Source organism: Crotalus tigris, unplaced genomic scaffold (assembly GCF_016545835.1).
Source record: "Crotalus tigris isolate CLP2741 ecotype Arizona unplaced genomic scaffold, ASM1654583v1 scf7180000017551.9496454, whole genome shotgun sequence".
In the NCBI taxonomy this organism is placed as follows: domain Eukaryota; kingdom Metazoa; phylum Chordata; class Lepidosauria; order Squamata; family Viperidae; genus Crotalus; species Crotalus tigris.
Genome location: NW_024096469.1, coordinates 486,723 through 508,896, shown reverse-complemented (window position 1 = coordinate 508,896; position 22,174 = coordinate 486,723). Strand labels below are relative to the sequence as shown.

Below are 22,174 nucleotides of genomic sequence, written 5' to 3'. Positions count from 1 at the left end.
TGCAATGTGGTTGCAAAGTGCAATACCATGTGACTGTTTTGCTTGGGTGGCAATCCCAGCAGTCCTGGCTGTAGTTGTAACCTCAGAACTGCAGGAAGAGGTGGGAATTCCAGGCAAGAATGGCTGGAGGGGTGCAGATGCCACAGGAAATGTTGTAGGCAGGTGGCAAGAACAGGGTGGAATGAGTGCTGGGGGGGGGGTACCTTGAACAAGCACTATGGCACACATAAAGGGGGCTGTGGAAACGCTACAGCATGTGTGTTGGTTAGTGTTGCAGAATGCTATGGAGTACAAAATCCCTGGGAATTTGTAATCCAGGGGTCAACCTCTAGGCTGCAGCCCAGTACTGGGTAGTGGCCTATTCACAACTGGGCTGTGTAAGCAGTGGGCCAGTGTGCGCACAGCTCAACTTGCTTAAGTTGAGCTGCATGCTGACCCACAACTCATGCAAGTTGAGCTGTGCACATGCGCGTGCACACTGGCCCACCGCTAGTTCCCCTCCCCCAGCGCCAGGCTGCCAAGCCGCAAAGGTTGGGGCCCGCTATTGTAATCCATAGCAAGTCCCTTGGGAGAAAAGTTGGCAAAAGTGACTTGCAACCTTGAGCAGATGGCAAGTGGCGATCACGTGATTCTGGGACCCTGCAACCATTTTACTGCAAGCCAGTTGCCAAATCACGACCACATGATTGTGGAGGTGCTACAATAACTGGAACTTTGAGAACCTATCATAAGTGTCACTCATTCAGCACTGTTATATTTTGCTACATGAGTTCATATGTGAATTCTGCAGCACTTGTTATTTTCACAGTATTGCACTACTTCTATTTTCATAGACAGCAATAATAATAATTTCTACACAAAGAAAAATAATAGAGCCGGGTCTTTTTAGTTAATTTTAAATAGACTTGATACACAGGAAGTGAAGATAGGTGTTGTGGCTTTAAACCTTCCAATTAAATAGAAATTTCTAACTGCTATACCTAACTGCTATACCTGGAGAACATAGCTGGTGCTCCTGATGTTGCCAAGATGCAACTATCGGCATTCTTAATTACTGGCCATGTTGGAAGGCTATGTGGAGAATTGTTTAAAAATTCCTAAAGAGCCATGTCATCAAATTTCTACCCAAAACACCTCCAATATTTATAAGCAGTATATTTTTTTTATATTTTGTATTCAAGTTGAGTATTAGAAAAATGTTAAAGGCGGCGGCTTATAGCACATTTAATTCATTGTGATGATGTTCCATGTTTCATGAACTGGAATCCTGTACCAGATAGTACTGTCGTGCTTTAAAAAAATATTCAGTAGAGATGTTTGGAAAGACAAGCTCACCTTCTTAAAATGCTTGCATCCTTTTACAAGCTTCTTTGACATTTTGAGGGACCCAATACCACAGTCACATCTTTGTTTCTACTGAGCCTTGCCATCTATATAAAAATGTAATTTTATACAGTAAGATTGGCCTTCAGGCATATTTTTCTTCAGGTACTTAGTTGCTATTTAGTACTTTTTGAAAACAGTAATTTATTTTCAAAATCTATTCCATTTTATTAGAACTTATATAAACGACAGTTAACAACCTTGAGTCTTCCCAGTGTTTGGATTTCAGCTCCAAAATTTCCCAAATGTGTCACAAAGTTTAGGCAGTATATCACAAAGCCCATGCAGTTGAATTGCTCCAAGGAGACTCAGGTTCTAGGCCATCTTTATTCACTGAAACTCACTGGGCAACTTTGGGCAACAATTCTCTCAGTCCAACCTATTTCAAAAGGTTGTTTTTGTTCTTGTAAAGCCAAAGGAAAGGAATGCCTATTCTATATTCCTTATGCCGTGCACCTTGAACTCCTGACTAAAGGAGACAGCACAAACATAATAAATAAATACTGGCGGAGCACAGATTAAGGAATAGTGAGCTGGAGAGCATGATTAGTTTGTAAAAAAATATCTCAATTCTCTCACTGGGGAGTGGAGGAGCAATCACCAGAGAAACAGTAAATCAACAGCATGACCTGTCCCTCTTTATCATCCATTAATAAATTGGTAGTGTATTACCAGGCTGCTGATACAAAGTGTTACTGAATTACTACCTATTAGAATACAGAATAAACAAAGAAACTGAAAAATAAGCTTTATCAGAGGCAATGTTAAAAATAAAAAATAAAACTTTATTAAAGAAAAATTCTGTTTCATGCTGATTCAAAACTCTGTTACAGCTTGTCAATTTCAGTGGCAAAGACATTATCATCTTGAATTTTCAGACTGGTTCAGCTTCTTGAGCTCACATCAAGCCACGTAAATTTCTGTCACAAATTTTTCACTTACCCTATATAGGAAGGGAAACATATTATTAGCAGAATATTCAATATCATTTACCAAAATTGTTCCTAAACATTTTTTATTATAACAATCTATGCAGTAGCACAAAGTACCAATAAACAGAATAAAGCATACAGTACTTAAAATGTATTTCCAACTCTAACATACTATTACAGAAGTTAGGAATTTTAAACAGCACTTATGCTTCTTCACAACCTCACTTTGAGGATCTTTTGTTAAACTTAGATAGGCCTCCATGTGAAACCACCTTGTTCATAATATCTAAATAGGATTGGTGGACAAGGCAGAAACTGAACTACCAGTACAGTATGGATTGGATTCGATTGCATAGAGTTTAACAAAACCAGAATCCAGATGGTTCTTCATACAGACATCCAGATTCACATACTGGGTTGCTTAAAACAATACAAAAGGACTGAATTTATGTCACTTTAACAGAGTGTCACAGAGTATTAATAGTTGGCAGCCCAAATATACTTTTAATATATTATCTCTATAACTGTACCATTATAAAGTCTTAAGCAGTATGTCGGCAATTCTATAACAGCATTTGATTATATTTTGAATGTGTGCATGGAGAGACTATAATAGACTTAAAATATGATCAGTTGCCTATCTCAGTTTTACTACAATAAAAATCTTATCATCCAAAAATTGAACATATTTTTGTAAAGAAAACAAAAACCAAAAAACATCACAACAGTTATTACTATGTTAAGAACTGCCAGCATGAGAAAGTGTAAACGAGGACTATATTTGTCAGCTGTGAACAAAAGAACTTTTTAAAAAAAATACGTAAGAATGTTTTGCATATCTTTTAGAGAACAGAAACCTTTGTTCATGTCTTCTGGTTGCCATCATCTTCATTTGAACGGCACCTATAACACAAAGAATAAGTAAACAAGCAACTTTGTTTTGTTTTTTTTAAGGAAAGTTTACAATTTTTGTAGCCATAAGTGTGTGTGTGGGATGTAGCTGCTATTGGAATTGCCATGACAACTGTCTTTATTATTTGGAAGCAGGGACATGGAGAAGACCATCACATTTTATGACATGTGTCATACTGCCACTAGATGCGCAAGGGAGGCTGATAGCATTGTCAAAACAGCATGCCCCTTTACTGTGTGTGCAAAAGTCTATTAAGTAATATATATCTTCATTTCAGTGAAGTTGCTTTCTGTTTCCTGCACAAACAAGAAACATTTTAAATAAGTTGATAATCACATTTACTACTTTTAAGTAACATTAGAGAGAGAGCGTTGAGGTTCAAAATAGATAATATTATCAACTACTGTTGCAATTTGTTGTTCTATTATAGTAGGGAACAGCTCCTAGGAAGCATCCCAGTAGAAAACCAATAGGTTTGGCTGCACTAAATACGACTTCATTTTAAGAACATGCCTTTCGGATTAAAAAAAAAAAAATCCTACTTACAAACTTCAAAATGTTATAAAGCATCTAGGTTTTAGCTAGGCAACATATATGACTCATCTGTTGTATGAACTGCTTTTAATAAAAATATTGGGTTGACAAACATTGATTCAGTTGGGTATCTTCATGATGAACAAACTATTTTTAAGTCGTTGCTAAATGTTTATCTACACATGCTGTCAGAAATAACCTTGTTAGGAAGGTGAAGATGGTGTCTCAGCAAACCAGACCCCCTGGAGTAGGCGTTGAGTGGCCTGTGACTTGCTTTCCTTTGTCTCTCTCAGCACCATCAAAAAGGAAAAGTAAGAAAAACAGCACAAACATTAGTTAAAACCTGCATCTAATTCAATAACCTACAGGAATAAATTTCTTAACAATGAAAGCAGATAATATCTGCAGGGGGCTTGGGGCATTTATACTGAATTGTCAATAATTAATAATCTAAAACTTCTTTCAGGGGATCCTATCTTTTAGGAGTTGTTTCAATTAAAGGACTATCAAAAAAGAAAGTTCTTATGGTTTACCTGAGTCGGCAACACTGGAGACAAAAATCTTTTAAAAAGGGCTACCAATGCCTTGTTCACAAAAGACTTTATTATCTAATGATGCATACCGAAAACATACAGAAATCTGCATGGTCCACTTTACATGCAGCAGAACAATCTTCACTTTACAATAAGTGAATGTCAACTATTTTATGCAAGAGACAACACTTTAAAGTCACATTTCTTAAAGTTTCATTTACAAAAGAAATAAAAGGTAAAGAAGCAATTACCGCTTTTAAAAAGCAGCTGCTTTGTTCAAGAGTGGAAGGTTTATGCCTGTATTGAAAGACAACATGATCACAAATAATGAAAACAATGAACAAATGAAAACACCTTTAGCATAAAGCAGTACATTTTCAAATGACATACAAACAGCTAAAAAATTAATTGTGGTGCTTTCTATCTGGCCAAGAGGAGATAAGGACTTTTGGAACCAGAGCTTAGCATTTGTTGTTAGTAAATGAAAATGACTTAAGTACTGGTTTTATGCCATCGTGAACTGTATTTAACAAAAAGTATAAAGTCTATGTAGCAAGTTGATATTTTAAAAAAGTAATATAAACAGTACACTGAAGGCGCTCTCTCCATCAAGTGCATACTCCTCCACTTTTTTTTCTCCTTTGAATGTGATGATCAAACACAAGCTGGAATTATGCCACAGTTGTAATGCCAGAAAATAATATATATATATATATATATATATTTATATATATAGGTATATCTCCTTTATAAAGCATGCAGGGAATTCTGCTACAAAGTGACCGACTCTTGTTCGTCAGTTGATCCAGTACAATTAACATCTTAAACACCAGTGATGTTGATGGTTTAGCTTACCTTCAGTGTACTGAAAGTTGTACGCAACCTGCTTTAAAAGAGGAGACCATCCCTGTGGGCAGGCTCAAGAAGGAACAGACCCCTTTCGGCACTGACTACACCAAGGGCATGCTGCTGTGGCCTGCACGCACACACCTAGGAAAATGTAATATAAACAGCATTTATGCTGGCCATTTTTCAGAAACAAAAATGAAGCCAAATTTCCTAAAAACCAAAATCAACCACCCAGTCTTACTGATATTTCATCACAGATTTTTTTTATATATATATGTATATATATATATATATAGTCCATGTGCGCATGTGTGCATGTATTATTGAGAGGAACTGCAATCATATATTTTAGCACTGTACTCCTGTGCAGTCTTGGCAATTAAAATAATTCTACAGTGAAAAAATCTTCACATGAGAGACAAACAGATTTACTCTAACATTTCTAAAAGAAATAATCCACCTTTGTGTTAATTGAAATATATCATTCTTCCTCAATTTTGCAGGGGAATTATTTATATGTTATATGTACATTTATAAATTGCGTGAAACTTCATCAGTCTTTGTATATTAACTATTCAAACCCTCTGAATATCTTCACTGGATTTAAATTTTCTCCTGGATGAAGGCATGCTGTAGGGCCTGGTTGATACTAATCCGTTTAGCTGGGTCTAACATGAGGATCTGGTCCAACAAGTCCTTCAACTGGTGAACCTTTTTGCGCTGATCTTCAGGGAGGCGTTGGCACCCAATTAAATCTGCAAGCAGGTCCTTTGTTGGATTAATGGTGCTCATCACAGTCACTTTTTCCTACCAAGACAAGGGCATCCAGCGTTTATTTTCAAAATAATAGTAAAATGATCAAGAATACGAAATGGCCAGTCCAGTTAAAGAGTTTTTGAAATTTGGCTTTTGAAAGCAAAACACTTTCGCCAATAATAACTGTACCGTGGTCCTAGTGTTGTTAATTGGAAGAACAGGAAGGGGAAAACAAAACTTCCACAGTATTATAACTACAGGTAGTCTTCGACTTACAACAGTTCGTTTAGTGACAATTCAAAATTTACAATGGCACTGAAAAAAGTGACTTATGACCAATTTTCACACTTATGATTGTTGCAGCATCCCCAAGGTCACGTGATCAAAATTCAGAAGTTTGGCAGCTGGTTCATATTTATGACACTTGTAGTGTTCCAGGGTCATGTGATCAGCTTTTGTGACATTTTGTGACAAGTCGATGGGACAGCCAGATTCACTTAACAACTGTGCTACTAACTTAATTCACTTAACAGCTGTGGCAAGAAAGGTTGTAAAATGGGGCAAAACTCACCTAACAAATGTCTCACTTAGCAACATAACCTTGGGGCTCAATTGCAGTTGTAAGTTGAGGACTCCTTGTATTTGCTTAAACCCTAAACGACTAATATGTTGGGCCTTTAATCCGTTCTCTTTACTCCAATTTATTCTCTCCAAATGTATTCTACAGAACTATGGTTCATAGAGAACCGGTGCTACAAACCAGACTTTAACGTATCTTTTTTTTCCCCTTGGATCTTAAATGTTTTCAGAGTCTAAGTGCAGCATTAGAACTTCAGGAGCAGAACCATAACATAAAGTATATTTCCTTGTAGGCTAGAGACATAGCTACCTGTTTCCTATAATGTCTGGGTTAAAAAACCTAGAACTTTAAGAATAATAGCATGAAGAAGACAGAAGGATCTTTCATAAATAAATGCAACAAACCAAACACATTTTTTGGTCAGTTCAGGTTTACCCTTCTAATAACATAGGCACACCCAGTATGTTTTGAATTCTTTATTATACCTCACAATTTTCTGTAAACCAAAGACCCTTGTTTGTGGAAGATTCTTATACACCGTTAAGTTAACACCTTCATGCAAAATTTTAATTAAGGATGCCGTAGAAAGCAATCTTGCTTACACTATTACTTACCCTTTCTGTTACTTTATCTACCTCTATGTACATGAAGTTGAGGTTTTGATCGAAGTGCTGATCTTTGAACACCCCTTTTCGGATCATCTGGAAATAATAGCATTAAAAAAACTTTTAAAATGTAGCTTTAAGTGTTTATCCTACAAACAGTAAACCCAAGAGGACATTTACTTCAATGACTGGTGAACACAAAAATGAACTTCAGTACGTTTTTTTTTTAGAATGAAGTTTTGTTCATTCTGTCATACACTATAAGTTTAACTCCAGAAAACTGAAGCAAGTCTATCCCATCCTTCCAGAAAGTATTGGATATTTCAAGGGGAAAAAAACCCACCTAATTTTGTTGATTTTTTACAAGGATTTCATTTTTTTACCTTGTTTGGCATCTTTCCTTTGAGGTCCATAGCAAGTTTCAACATATGATTATTGGTTTTCCCAGCAAATAATATTTTCCCAGTGTAAAGTTCATACAATGTACAGCCTACAGACCACATATCTATACCGTAGTCATAGATTTTGCCTATAACTGAAGGAGAACAATTTTAGATTACAAGCTATTGGTCATATTAAAGTACAATAAATGTCATTATTTTTTCTAAAAGCAGCCTGGCAGAAAAGATAATTATAATATTTAAAGTATTTCTGTATGTTATCAACTCAGATAAGTGTCTTTGTGTCACTAACAGTAATTTTCCTCAAGTTTCGTCCTTATTTTGTCATTTACAAATAAGTGACGGAAATACTGTTGTTTGTAAAATCAACTGCTAAGTGATACATGAAAGGAGGTTGGGTAAAAATACTACTGCATGATGTAGCAAAGTCTGAATCACATTATACTGTTTCAAATATGCATCTCTGACTTTCATTCAATCAGAAAAAGCAGGATGAATAAGAATACGTTAACACACATGCAAAGTTCCATGCTAAATTCCTAATGTCTCAGGCAGATATTAGTATATTGGATGATGCAGGGACTTCTCCAGTGAACAGAAAGAAGGACCAAAAAGGATAGATGAATCAAGTTGTGAGGAGAGAATTAACCAAGAGGAAAAAAAAGAGTGGGAAAAACAAATAAGGATCCTTAGAAAAAAAGGCAAAAATGGTGGCATAATTCTCAACAAAGGAAAAAAAAAGTCTTAACGAGATTAGATAGGCCAAACCCCCAAACCATGAGATTTTTTTAAAGTGGCCCCTACCTTCCAATTCAGCTGTAATCTAAGCTTCAAATTCCAATTTCTAAAGACATTTTCATATTAAGGATCATACCTATTGATATCGCACCAATGGTATCAATCAAAACACTCCAATAAAAGTTAAATTAATCTAAATTAATAATTTGAAGCTAAAGTCAAAGTAAATCAACTTACTAATTTCAGGAGCACGGTAAAATCGACTAACAAGATACGGTGTGATATCATTGTCAGCAACATGTGAAGCCGATCCAAAGTCACAAAGTTTTAAAATGGTTTTTGATTCATTCACCTGAAAGAAGCAAAAGCAATAATGATGGATAAAAATAGCAAGGTCCATTTGTACATGTGTGTGCGCGCGCATGCGTGCGTATAGATATGGATATCAAAATATTGAGAAGTTGACTGTGTTACCATATATTAAAGGTGATACATTTCCTATTAAAGAGGTGTTTGCAGCAACATTATTGAAAACAAGTGGAATTTTATGCATTTGATAATTCAACGGAAAAAATGAAGTCGCAATACTCTAAACCATAAGCCATTCCACATTTTCCATTTTGAAATACAATGGGCAAAATACTCTTCTATTTTATCATCTGATCAAAGTTCTGCACTTTCATTAGAAATCCCTCTTTTTGGGGTAATTAACATTATACAAAAGAGGTGTAGAAAGTTGACAGCTATTGGAAAATAACACTCTAGAAAACTCAAACATTCTCTTCTTCCTTTGGCCTATGCCAATTCTTTTTCTTTTTGGAGGAATTGTCCAGCAGTTTTCTTGAAAATACTTCTCTAAACAAGAAGCAATTTATAATGTGCACATTTGAAAAGGATATCTTTTTTTAGAACATTATGTTCTGCTTCTGTTTTGAAGGATTAATTTCTAGTAAAACCTCTGGACTCCCCCAAGAGTGATGTGCACAATCTGAAGGAAAAAATGGGTGAGGTGGTAGTGGGGTTTCTTTGGAATGCGCCACTCTTGGATAACCATTATCCTAATTTCAGTCTACAAGACATTTTAAATATGCAGGAGGCCGAATATCACACCCAAAGACTGAATTTTTATTAAATTAACCAATGTATACAATATACAATTAAAATTTAAAAGTGCTTATAATCAATACACTTAGCATATTTTTATAATAGATATTTTAAACATATAAAATGTTTTTGTCCTATTAAGATTTTCAAGAATATATTCTAAAATATATTCCTCTATTCTTACCAAGAATAGAAGGTGCTCCTTATTTTATAGATGCAGAAAGTAATAAGAATCACTGTTTCATATGCGCTTGACTTGCAGAACTATTCAAAGAGTGGGTAGAAGTGTTATATACAGCTTTCAATGTAAAGAACTGTTATCATTTCTTCACTGTGAATATTAATTCCTTCATGTACACTATACTTTAAGTATGCAAATAAGTTAAATAATAAATAAAAACAATAATCGGTGTGTAATAGGAGTATATGCGCTCATATCTGCATCTGTAAGAAAATCATCTTGGATCAAAATAACCCAAGTAGAAAAAAGGATTCTTTCAAGTATCTTTAAAAGACTATCGCAGTGATGGTGAACCTTTTAGAGAGTGAGTGCCCAAACTGCAACCCAAAACCCACTTATGTATCGCCGGGTGCCAGGTGGGTGTGGCCCACTCAGTGGGTGCAGCTACAGTGGGCTTAGCAGACTGGGTGGGTGTGACCACTGGATGGGTGTGGCTGCAGTAGCCATGGCAGATTGGGTGGGCATGGCCGGGATGATGTTGCTTATGGGGAGGGACACCTGTGGGAGCCGGGCAGGGTTGGGGGAGATCCAGGGGGTCTCTGGTGGGTGGGATGGTGGGCTCCCCAATGGCAGCTCCAGGCTGGCTGGCCTTAGGCCAGTGATGGAGAATTTTTAGAGACCACGTGTGCTGGGGCGATGGCGCCTGCCTACAGAGAGTGCTCCGCATGCCGCCTCTGGCATGCATGCCATAGGTTTGCCATCACTGGACTATCGAGACACAGATAGACACACACTGATAATCCTAGATTGTCTTGGTAGTGCAAAAAAGAGAGAGGGAGGGAGAGAGAGGGAGGGAGAGAGAGAAAGACAGAGACAATGTCAATGACAGTATGGCAATGAGAGCAACTGATATGACAATTCAGCTGTAATACTACAGCTAATGGAGGAAGAACCATCATTCAAAAGTTATTTTAAATAACTTACAGAATAATCATTAAATTTAGACCAAGTGTCAATTGTAATGTATCTTTTTATTATATTAAAATATCATCTTTAGATATTTTGCAAGATAAAGGTTTTTCATTCTCATAGAAATTGAAAATTAACATAAATATTATTTCTGTTTTCTTCAAAGAAACTGGTATAGAACTATAACTGAGATTACCTACCAAAATGTTGTCTGGTTTGATATCAGCATGTAAAATGTTGCATCTTTTCAGAAGTTTCAATGCCAGGAATAATTGTTGACTGTAGGATCGCACAGCCTTGATATGGAGACCAACGTCCTTTCCATATTTCTTTAGAACTTCTCGTAAATTCATGCTGAGAACCAATACAATGAAATTTTGAAAAGAGATAGAAAGAGGAATTAGTACTTGTTAAAATTATAGCATAGTGGATTTATAAATATTTTGCACAAGCAGAAAAACACCTCTGATTGCTCCAGGTGTTCCCTACTGAATTGCTTTCCTTCTTATGAGATAGAAAGCCGCACTGGAAATACACTGGAGGGATCCCCTTTCTTTTCTTTTTTTCTGATAAAATGGTAACAAAACTAGAATGGAATTATGAAACATTTGCTAATAAGATAGATAAGGAGAGTGTTAATATATTGCTATTGATACCTTACTCCATAAAATGATTTTTAAAATTTATTAATTTGAAAGATTACATCATTTCAATTCCTGCAAACACATGGCAAACTACATAGCTTGTTTCAAGTTCACAACAAAATGAGCACAACTTTCTACAAGTAGTTAACTTACGACTTGGTTAACTTAGCAATTGCTTGAAGTTATGATAGACCTCCAAAAGCTACTTATGACCCAGTTCCAAAGTTATAAGGTTTGTCCGTGACCTGGCCACTTGACAACTGGAAAGTATTTGTGGTTGTTTATAGCAGCTCACGGTCCCATGAATTTTTCCAGAACCCAGAGTTTACTTCCAGTTTCCAGAAAAAAATATAACTTAATTTCTGCAGCATTTGCCTAATGACGTCCACAAAAAGATTGTAAAATCTGGTCCAGTTACAACAGTCATGACTTTTGACTGTAATTGCCAAGCTCATTTACTATCGTAACTACTTGAGAGCTGTCTGCACTTGAACATTGTCCATTGACTATTACTTGAGCAAATAAAATTCAAGAGTTCAAATGTTCTGCATCTAGAGTTCCCAGAAGTCCTTTGAGAATTCCAGCCGTAGAAAAAAGGAAATGAGAACAAGTTATTTGCTCCTTTATTCCCCCTGTCCCCCAAGCCAGTAGAAGCAGTGGAAGTTCTTCCTGATTATTTTTGACATATACAAAAACTGCCCAAGTGGCTTGTTTTTAATCATAACACTGAGAAACACATAGAGGCCTGCAATTCTGAATGTATTCCGAAGATTAAAAACCAAAGGACCTATGGGATACACATGCAGAAACCATGTCCAACAAACCTGTACAAAACTAATAAATTTCCAGTTTTAGATGCATGCTGAAGCATTCTATCTATCTATCTGTCTTTCTATCTACAAACACACACACACATCAATAGAGCACAAGAGAATACAAGTAGTCCTCAATTTATAACAATTAAACCCAAAATGTCTGTTGCTAAGCAAGGCAGTTGCTAAATGAATTTTGCTCCATTCTACGACCTTTTTGCCACAGTTGTTAAGCCAATCAGTGTAGCTGTTAAGTGACTTATTCAGTCGTTAAGCAAATTTGGCTTCCCCCATTGACTTTGCTTGTCGGGAGCCAGGTTACAAATGGTGATCACATGAACGGGACAATGCAACTGTCATAAATACCTGCCAGTTGCCAAGCGCCAAAATTTGGATGATGTGACCATGGGGATGCTGCAACAAATGAGTGTGAAAACCAATCATAAGTCACTTAACTTTAGTGCCGCTGTAACTTTGAGCATCACTAAATGAATGGTTGTAAATCGAGGACTACTTTATGTAGAGTTTACATATACAAAAATACAACACTGCAATTCATAGGTGGGCTTTGTTTAACCACTGCCTTATTTAGTGACCATCTGCAGTTATGACAGTGATTAAAAAAAAATAACTGCAACCGATGTCCACATTTATGATCTTCGCAGATCTGCAAAGCAAAGCTGAAACAGGATTGTAAGTACAGATATTGTTCTCAATTGTGGTTGCTAAATGATACCTACCAGTACTGGCAGCAATTTTCACATTTACAGCTTATAATATCAAGCGGCATTACTAGTATTCATGGCAACAGTCATTCTCCTTTCTTCACCAAGTAAGCATGTTATCCACTGTGAACTATCCTAGTAACCCTCCCATTCTGAATCATCCCCACTCAATTTAAACCCATAATATTGGAAACATTAACTATCTTGCGCTTGGCTATATGGGAGGTTTCTCTTAAATCACAGCACTTGGAAGAACTCAGAATGTATAAAATGATGCTATTCAAAATGGCTCCACTACTCTGGGAATGGGATAGACCAGGGATAGGCAACCTTGGCTCTTTTATGACTCGTGGACTTCAACTCCCAGAATTCTTGAGCCATTCCACAAAAGTCATAAAAGAGCCAAGGTAGCCTACCCCTGGGATAGATAATGGTATCAGCATTGATTTATATCTGTATGCATTTTGATTTTTTTTAAAAGGATAGTACATATTAGGATGTTTTTACTTATTTTTCTAGGAGGAAAGGCTTTTCCCCCCAATTGCTTCAAACTTTCAGGAGATTTTTCCATCTTTAGTTCTGCTAAATCTTTCCCTATTCTGTACTAATTTCATGCTGAACTGCAAGGTCAATTAATCCACAAGAGGAACTTTTGGTAGGCAGGGTGGACTGTAATAAATGAATGGATACTATGCGAGATGGCCAGCTGTACAAATGTGATAGATACTTTATCTTTTGTGACACGAGCACGGAACCTAATATACAAAATTCATTTTTACAAAATAAAACATAATATTTTAATTAAATAATATTTTCTGCAAAATAATATTTTTTAAATCTTGGTCTAAATATATTTTAAACCATTTACAGTGTTTTTTATTCCTCAAATTACTTGCAAAGGACCACTGAAAAGAGCAGGTGTGCTAAGTTCATTAACTGGGTTTGTATGAAAACCAAGCAGCTAAGCAACAGATGGGTGATTATGAAAACTTATTTGCATTAATTACAGTATGGATGTTTCTTAGCAACTGCAGAATGTTATTCTTCAATGTCCACTTCAAATGAAATTGAGCAGAAATTTGATGCTAAAAAAAAACAAATTATCCTTTCAAATTGACAAACTGCTTCTATATTTGTGCAGAAATGAGAGGATGTTAAGTGTTTCAAATGTCATTAGAAATTTTATGTCTTCCACTAGTTTCTTCTCTGTCAGAATTCACTACTTTAATATTTTATTATCCAAGTATTACAACTATTAGATAAAAAACTACTAAAATCTGAAAGTGATTATAACCACTGAGCATTTATTGTCTCCTACATAATACTAATGATTAAAACTGCCTATGATAATATCCTCTATATTAATCAATAAGTTGAAGACTTAAAATTCTCTTAAATTATTATGACCCTTAAACTGTTAATACCCTTAAACTGTGAATACATGAACAGATTTATACTCAACCTCAAATATATTTATTAAATATAATAATCATCATTAAACTGGGGGAATAACTATTTCTAAAGCATTATAACAGTGTAAAACCTCACAAATCAGTATGTTATGAATGAAGAGGTTTTAGCTTTATAAAAATTTATTTTTAAATGGGTTAAGTTTACTTTCTGATACATACCTGAGAGGTTCAAATACTAGACAAAGGTGCTGCTTATGATAAAAATGTCGGAACAAACGTAGACAATGAAATTTGTCATCAGGGTCCGCATCATTGAGCTTCTTCAAGAATTCCAGTTCTTTTAAACCAGTTTTTTGCCTGAAAAAAATATAATTTATCACAATAATAGAACACAAAAAGCAAAATCCTATTCCATCTATATTCAATCATGTAATTTTCAATGTTATAGTTTTCCATCAATATTTCAAAAACTTCAAATTTAAAGTTCATATCCATTCAAAACCAAATCAATTAATAAAAATGCAAATTCTGGGCACACTTGTTTTGTTTTTTGTTTTGCTCTGAAACACACACACGCACACATGAGAGATACATGGGCAAAAACATGGGAAATAACATCTTAATTCTTATATATTCTTTCCCTATTATATGTAGCAAAATCTGGGGATGTGTAAAATGTTTAGGCACACAGTGTTCTAAGCATAGAAATTGTCCGAGATAAAAAAATGCACATCACATTTTTTTGGTCCATAGAACGGAATAGGACTGCTTTATTCTGGCTATCAACGAGAACAGGCTGTTCCTGATAGAGGTGGCAGTGTGATTAAGTGGAAGGGAAAACAAAGGCTAAGAGCATTGCTTGCTATTGAGGGGAGACAGAGAAGGGAGGAGAAAATTGCCAAAAGTAAGGGTAGGAAAGCTAATGAGATATGTCATGCTGAGAATCTGCTCTTTACTGAGCACAGCACGAGTGGTGGCAATAGATGTGGGAGTGATGGGAAAGAAGACACTGGAAGGTAAAGGAAGCAGATCAGTGAAATCTGGCTTGGTGGAAGCTGCTGAGGATAGCAGAGGAAGATATGTACTAGTGTTGCCCCACTTGCCCTGTACAGTTAAAGCAGGATTCCACTGCAACTTGTTCTGGGGAAAAATTAATAATAACCATAAAAGTCAACACATTTTCAATTTGCCAAACTGCAATTGACCCAATATGGCTCAACCAAGCTTCTAGGATTGATGGTTTATTGCAGGCTTGGAACAAAATATAACTTCCATTCGGTGCACACCTGTACTAACATCTTACTTTTGTTGCATTTTGAAATCACTTATTTCTGGCTTAAATACTAAGAAAGATAAGAAAGCTGCCAAAGGTTCCCTTCAAATACCATATAAATTAAATATAAAGAACAACTGAAGTTAAGGAAATAGAGACCATTTCAATTTTTCCTATAACGTGGCTAAATCACTATTTAGCGAATAAATTAAATGTCAGAAATATTTAGAGGCCAAATAATCCCCATTTTCCCACATGCTATTTGTTAAATTATGGAAAACATTTGATATATTAATGATTTAAGCATGGAGTATATGAAAAACCCTTGTTCTCTAGTGACTAAACCTAACAGCTGCAATCTATTAATTTCAGTTAATTATACATATAATTGATAAACGTGACCTTTTAAATAAACAAATCCTGCTCATCAGAATTTCCATTATATTTGTTAACATTTGCTACTGTTATCGAATGTTTCAATACAGTTGAAAGCATTTGAACTTCTCACTTACATAAGTTCATTGTTTCTAATGATCTTCACAGCCACTTCTTGGTTTGCTCTCGCCATATCTCTGGCTCTAACCACATTACTGAAAACTCCTTGGCCAGTGTAACCATATACATTGTAGCGTTTATCTAGCACTTCACCTATGTTAACACCTGGAAGGGGGAGGAGGGAATGGAAAAGAAAAGCATGTAAGATGCCTTGTATGTTCAAAACAAAGCACAAGAACTGGTGGGAGCACTGCAATTTACACAAATTAGTTTTGCAGAGTGAAGACACTTTAATAATGAAACACATTAATTTACCAATTTTATTCAGCAGATAAAGTAAAGGAAATTTAGCGGCTGTACTTACGGTAATATCCTTCAGCATCTGTCCAGTTGTCCCTGAGATTTGGATTTTCTTTGAAGTCTTTCCCAAAGCCAGCGGCTCTAAGACGTGCACTCTGAAATAAAGACTTCTTTAAGCTTTTTCATCACGTTTTAAATATCTGAATAACTGAATACAAAACATATGGCTTAAACGTAAGCATGCATTAATTGCACCCTTGTAATAAATATTAAGCAACCTACACTATCACATTGTCTTCTACTAAAATACCACTGCATATTTAATTAAAGTTAAAAATATTTTAATATTTACCAATTTATATGCCACCGAGAAATTGAAAATAACCCCTTCAAGACTGCAACAAAGATGGTTGATGAACCATAATCTAAACGGTTTCTAAAAATAATTTAGTGAGTTTTAAGAGGTTTTTATATATTTGTTTCACTAGGACAGTATTGCATTTTAAAAACTATGATAAAATATATCTATTACTGCACCTACGTCAAAATATGCAGCAAACATATCATCTGATTCTGTAAACATATCAGGAGCTGTGATTTTCTTCTGAGATGAACCTTAAATAAATATTCATATAATTAGACTTAGAATGAAAGAAAATGAAATGATAAACAATTGTACATAATACATATTGCTGTAGTTGTGTCACACATACATATACATACGTACGTGTATGTGCACACACACACACACACACACACACACACACACACACACAAACTAATCTGAGATCATCTTGGATGACATATACACAATTACAATCCATAAATAAACCAACAGTCCATAAATAAACACTACCAAAATGGTCAGTTAAAATCTATGGGCTTGAAATGACTGAAAAATAAGCTTTTCATTTAGCACCAAAGTTAAGATGATTAATTTTACTATTCTGAACGGAGAAAGTTGTGCCACCTCAACTCAAGAAATGATAGGAATTAAGAGCTGAATCCCCCAAACAGTTTTTCTTACAGCTTAAACTACACAAAACACAGTTTCGACTTTTAGAAATACCAAAATTAAAATCTGCAATGTATAAACTACTAAAGCTCTCGTCGTTATCTTGAACTGTGCGAAATGGTGCATCATAGGGTAACAATTTTTAAACCAAGGCACCTCAAATGGGCTAAATTACAGAATGTGCCCCTAATCCTGTATACATGACTCCCAAGGGAATGAAACTTGGAAAACCTGTGGCTACTTCAGTGCTCCTGGCTGCTGCTGCAGTGTTGCTGTGGTCACATATTCTTCATTTTCAATGTTCCATCATAGTTTCCCAGCCAGTCTCGCAATCCCTCCATTCCCCCCCCCCCCTTAGTAGCAGCCACTTACCTGCCTGTCGGGAAGGGGAGGGTTAGGTTTTCAACATTCTCTGCCAGATTCCCACAAGGAAACTCAATGGGCAAGCCAGCAGAAAGTTGGAAATTGTTCCTGCTCCCACTGCTTTTTTGCCTGCTTTTGGTCATTTGGTTTCTGTTTAGGAAACGAAGTTCTCTGAAACAATGACCCAGTGGAGCATGGGTTTTCTAGATCTTATTTTTAAACGAGCAGGATGTTTTATATACCCAGATATGGTCAATAAAACTAGGTAATGTACATCAATCTATCACTCATATGGGAGAGTCTCTCTGCTTTTTGAGGATATAAGGATGACGGTGAGCTGACATACTCATACCAGCTAAGAGAGATGAACATCTAATTCAATTTTCTACTTTTCCTTTAACTGTAAGAAATCTTAATATTAAACACACAACACTATATTTATTATTACAGTATTAAATACACTTTGAAATGCTAATACATGGTGCTGTTTAGATATAATATGTACACTGTGTACATACTGTATTAAGTGACATTAAACTAGGTGAAATTCATTTGTTCAATTCTAAGAGAAACAAGTAGCAGTTTCCCTTATCTTTTGCAACCCTATATGCCACAAAAACGTGCTTCAGAGGTATTCCCATCCAGAACATTTTTGAGGACAAAAAAATTGCAAGAAGGGGAGAAGACTGAAAGGAGAAAATCACACTGCATGAACAGAAGTCTCTTCAGCACCATAGTAGACTTCATCTATTGTGCTAAAGACTGAACAGGAATCTTGAAAGTCTACAAACTTGGTTTATCAAGATGAATATAATTTTGTCTAGAGTATCTCAAATCCATCAGTGGCTTCAGTCACAATGTTTTAGCTAATTTTCTATTTAGCTCCAAGTAACAAAAATATTGTTTATATTCAGTTATAAAGTAAGAACATACATTGCTTTACTTAGCTGTCCTAATGTAAATATCTTATTGTTGATAGTTTGATAATTATTCTTTCAGAATATATTAAAAACTCTAATTGTTACCATTATTTTGTTCAACTGCCATGAGGTTGTGTTTTGCCTTCACCGAGGCTTCAAAAGTGTCCACATTTTCTCGTTCATACTCTTTAACATCAGCTGCTACCCGTTCAAGAATGCCTTCTGGTGAGTTGGAACGACTGCGAGTACTGCTTTGAGGGCTGCTTGGTTCAGATGGCACGGACATATTACTATCCTCTGTTAAGTACTTATATTTCTAAAAAAGAAAAAAGCCATAATTTATATTGCATTTGCTAATGAGATAAATAGAAATGCTATTTACATTTCCTCCAGCATTATGAAAGACTCTATTCACTGCCCCTCCTGCACTATATAGCCGTATTTTATATCTCTGTTTTTTCTGAGTTCCTGAGGCCCAACAGCAACCTCCCAAGAGTTAAGAGTCTGCTACAAAAAACAAATCAACTTCATGTTGTGCACAAGTTACGCCCCTTCTTGGATAGGGAGGCCCTTCTCTCACCCACTCATGCCCTGGTCATCTCCCACTTGGACTACTGCTATACACTCTACATGGGGCTACCCTTGAAAAGTATCTGGAAGCTTTAGCTGGTTCAAAATGTGGTTGCAAATGCAAATGTGGGCACCCCAGGATGTGCATGTAATTCTTTGTTATGTAAGTTGCACTTCCAGGTCCAAATCAAGGAGTTAGTTATGTGCTTTAAAGCTCTACTTTAGCAGATACTCTTTTGGACAGTTTGAATAGCTGGCTCTTCCAACTCACTTAGAGCACACAACCTTGAAGTTTGTTAGCACCTTAAAACCCCCTCCCCCTGACTTTTAACTTTGTTCTATTCTTGTTTCAACTGCCTCCTCTTATTAAAATATATTATTTTTATTTTTAGTTGTATACTGTCCAGAGTCACTCTGTGACCGAGATAGGCGGTCTCTAAATTTGATATATAAAACAAATAAATATCCATTCAGCCAATTTTAGACTTAGAAATCCACTTAATACTGTATACTCCTGTATACAATAGCCTGGCATTTACTATGCAAGCCCTTTTTTCAGTGTATTTCTTCTTAACTGCTTTCCTTTCAGCTGCCACATATGTGGGCAGATCACAGTAGCAACTAATTATGTCAGAAAATGTTTGGAAATGCAAGACCATTTTAGTATCTATACACATTCTAGCGAGTATGAACTCACTATATTATAGTGAGTATATAGTGAGTATGAAGCTCACTATATTACTCCACTGGTTGCAATAACATATAGCAGCTGGTTGAGTTAATGTCTTGATAAAATGAATAAGACAATGATTCAACATGGAAATAGGCTTCTTTTCTATCCATAATGGGTAGACATCTAGCTCTACATACAATAGTAATATAAGTTTAATTTCTCAGTTTTCATTAATTGCAAAGATTTCTTTTGTGAAAGGTCACCTTTTTAAAAAAGGATCTACATTATAAATGTTTTAACAAACATCAGCAAGAGCCATTACTACTTTGAATAGTATGACTATTTTAACACCTGACAATTACAAACTAGTCTACATGACATCTTGAATTTATAAAATGTTTTATTTAAAGCATTCATATAACTGCCCGTCTTATAGCAAACTCTGGACAGTTCCCAGATGACGCAAGTAAATGACATTTCTTCCAATAAGCCTACTTAAAACTTTAGTCTGGTTTGAAAAGAATATAGCAATATAACAAACCTGCACAATTGCTTGCCTCTGCAGTCTTCTTTGCTCTATTAGAGCTTCCTCATCTTCTTCTTCAACATCAAAGTCTTCAAGGCTATTATTATATAAATTAACAATTTGACAGCTCAGGAGTACATGTACTGATACAAGAATGTGTATTTCCAAAATAACATTCAACTTTCCTGGCTTGAAGTTCACAGAAAATTTCATCTCTGTCGTCAGGCAACAGCTATTTTTCTTTACCGTATCTTAAAAACTTCTTAATTAGAAACTCTTCCTGAAGAAAGCTGGTTAGAGGAGAAAGTGGATCTTCTCCACTATGGATGCATGTCCACTTTGATAGTTCTCAACTCCAACACTATCAGGAAGTTCTACACTTCTATGGACAAGAATTATTTCCTTTTAAGGAATTCCAAGGAACTGGAATTTAGAGGAGATCACAAGAAGGACCTGTATCTCCTTTTAGTGGTCCTGGAGCCTCCTCCTATCATATGGGAGAAGGAACCACAAAGAATGGCCCCTGCCTGTTCTGTATCATTATTTTGCATACCTTCCCTCAATTTTTAACGTAGTGCAAAAAGTTTAGATCAACAATGTGCAAAGATCATTCTGTATTTCTGCAATTTTTACAATATTAAAAAAACACTGCTTCTTATATAAAAAAACATTTTATTAGAAAGTTGCAATACCAATTTTCTCTTTTTTATTATGTTATTACAAATCTTAATATATTGTGTTACTTCAATACATAAACATTTGTGTGTTATGATTGAAAATTATTATCATTCTATTATTTAGGTAGCTTAGAATATTGAGAAGTGAGGGGAGAAGGAAAAAAATATTCTGTCAGTGTTAATTCAATTCAGTTATGAGCATAACATTATTTGGCTTTTTTGTCCAATGTTCATTATAACATTGAAAAAGAACCACTACAAGTCACACCAAATTATTCATTATATAGTAGAGATTTTGACCTTAAGCTGATTACCTTTAAGTCTCCCTTATACAGATAGTCCTCAACTTACGACCGTAATTTACCCTGGAATTATGGTAGTTGTTAATCGAATAACCCTATTTTATGTTTTTTTGTGGGGCAGTCGCAAAGTAAACACAGTGGTTATTAATATTTTGATCAATCTTTGATAAAATCAAGATATATTCAGTTTGTGGCATTTTTTTAGAATTTAGTAAAGGGGGGGGTCAATGTAAGATAACATTAGTCTAGCAAGAATTGTTCTTGACAGATCCATACCGACCACTGCACTGCTTTTAAGGCGTTTACAAAGAGCTCTCCTTATGATCTACTCTAACGTTTTCCCAAGGTATCAATACAGACATCTAACCTCCTACAATCATCTGGTACTTCACCTGTTCCCAGGACTTTTTATAGTTAATATATAAATATTCAGTTACATTATTAAACCACTTCAATACCAATCCAGTTTCTAGAGTTTTAAAATAACTGAAAAAAAATCATTTTCTCTACCATGTTTCTATCCCATCTTAGTGAAAAAAACAACACACTGGAACAGCATAATGACTAATGCAGTGATGGCGAACCTTTTAGAGACCGAGTGCCCAAAATCCGCCCCCCACCCCCGCTCTACCTCCCGCCCTGCCTGTTCTGCACACACCTGTCTCCTGCCCCAGCCGACCGCAGGGCCATGCACCGCATCCATGGTCTGCCGCAGATCACCCAGGCAGCCCTGCAGCGCCATGGCAGCCACGCCCTCCGCCCATGCCTCTCAGAATCATCTGCATGCTATGGGGTGCGAGGGCAGTCTTATCCTGTTGCCCGGCTATGTACTTGGCTGTGCTGCTCCATGTGGGCTGCGCCCAGGGGCGACTCTCCTCCAGGGGGGCTGATGGTGAGGAGGGGCCCGTAGGGAGAGGCGGGGCTGGGGTGACAGCATGCGTGCCCACAGAGAGGGCTGCGAGGGCCGCCTCTGGCATGCGTGCCATAGG

General features: G+C 36.1%; 1 protein-coding gene across 9 annotated transcripts in view; it reads right to left on the bottom strand.

Annotated features, from left to right (window-relative positions):
- Positions 1-2,147: 2,147 nt before the first annotated feature.
- Positions 2,148-22,174, bottom strand: part of PRPF4B (pre-mRNA processing factor 4B) — a 31,109-nt gene continuing 11,082 nt past the window's right edge. Inside the window, exons 5-19 of one of the 9 annotated variants that reach the window (XR_005556609.1) lie at positions 20,222-20,303; positions 18,543-18,753; positions 16,681-16,754; positions 16,204-16,294; positions 15,857-16,004; positions 14,291-14,428; positions 10,679-10,832; positions 8,462-8,576; positions 7,469-7,620; positions 7,095-7,181; positions 5,856-5,951; positions 5,151-5,285; positions 4,547-4,592; positions 3,962-4,046; positions 2,148-3,218 (exon numbers count right to left, since the gene is read on the bottom strand). Coding sequence is in view for 4 of the 9 variants with exons in the window: in XM_039342666.1 (XP_039198600.1) it covers positions 5,748-5,951; positions 7,095-7,181; positions 7,469-7,620; positions 8,462-8,576; positions 10,679-10,832; positions 14,291-14,428; positions 15,857-16,004; positions 16,204-16,294; positions 16,681-16,754; positions 18,543-18,753; positions 20,222-20,303 (1,456 nt within the window). In the remaining 5 variants the exon portion in view is untranslated. Of the gene's footprint in view, positions 5,952-7,094; positions 7,182-7,468; positions 7,621-8,461; positions 8,577-9,512; positions 9,593-10,678; positions 10,833-14,290; positions 14,429-15,856; positions 16,005-16,203; positions 16,295-16,680; positions 16,755-18,542; positions 18,754-20,221; positions 20,304-22,174 lie in introns of those variants that run through there. The other 8 variants (XR_005556608.1, XR_005556602.1, XR_005556606.1 and 5 more) reach the window with 8 other exon arrangements.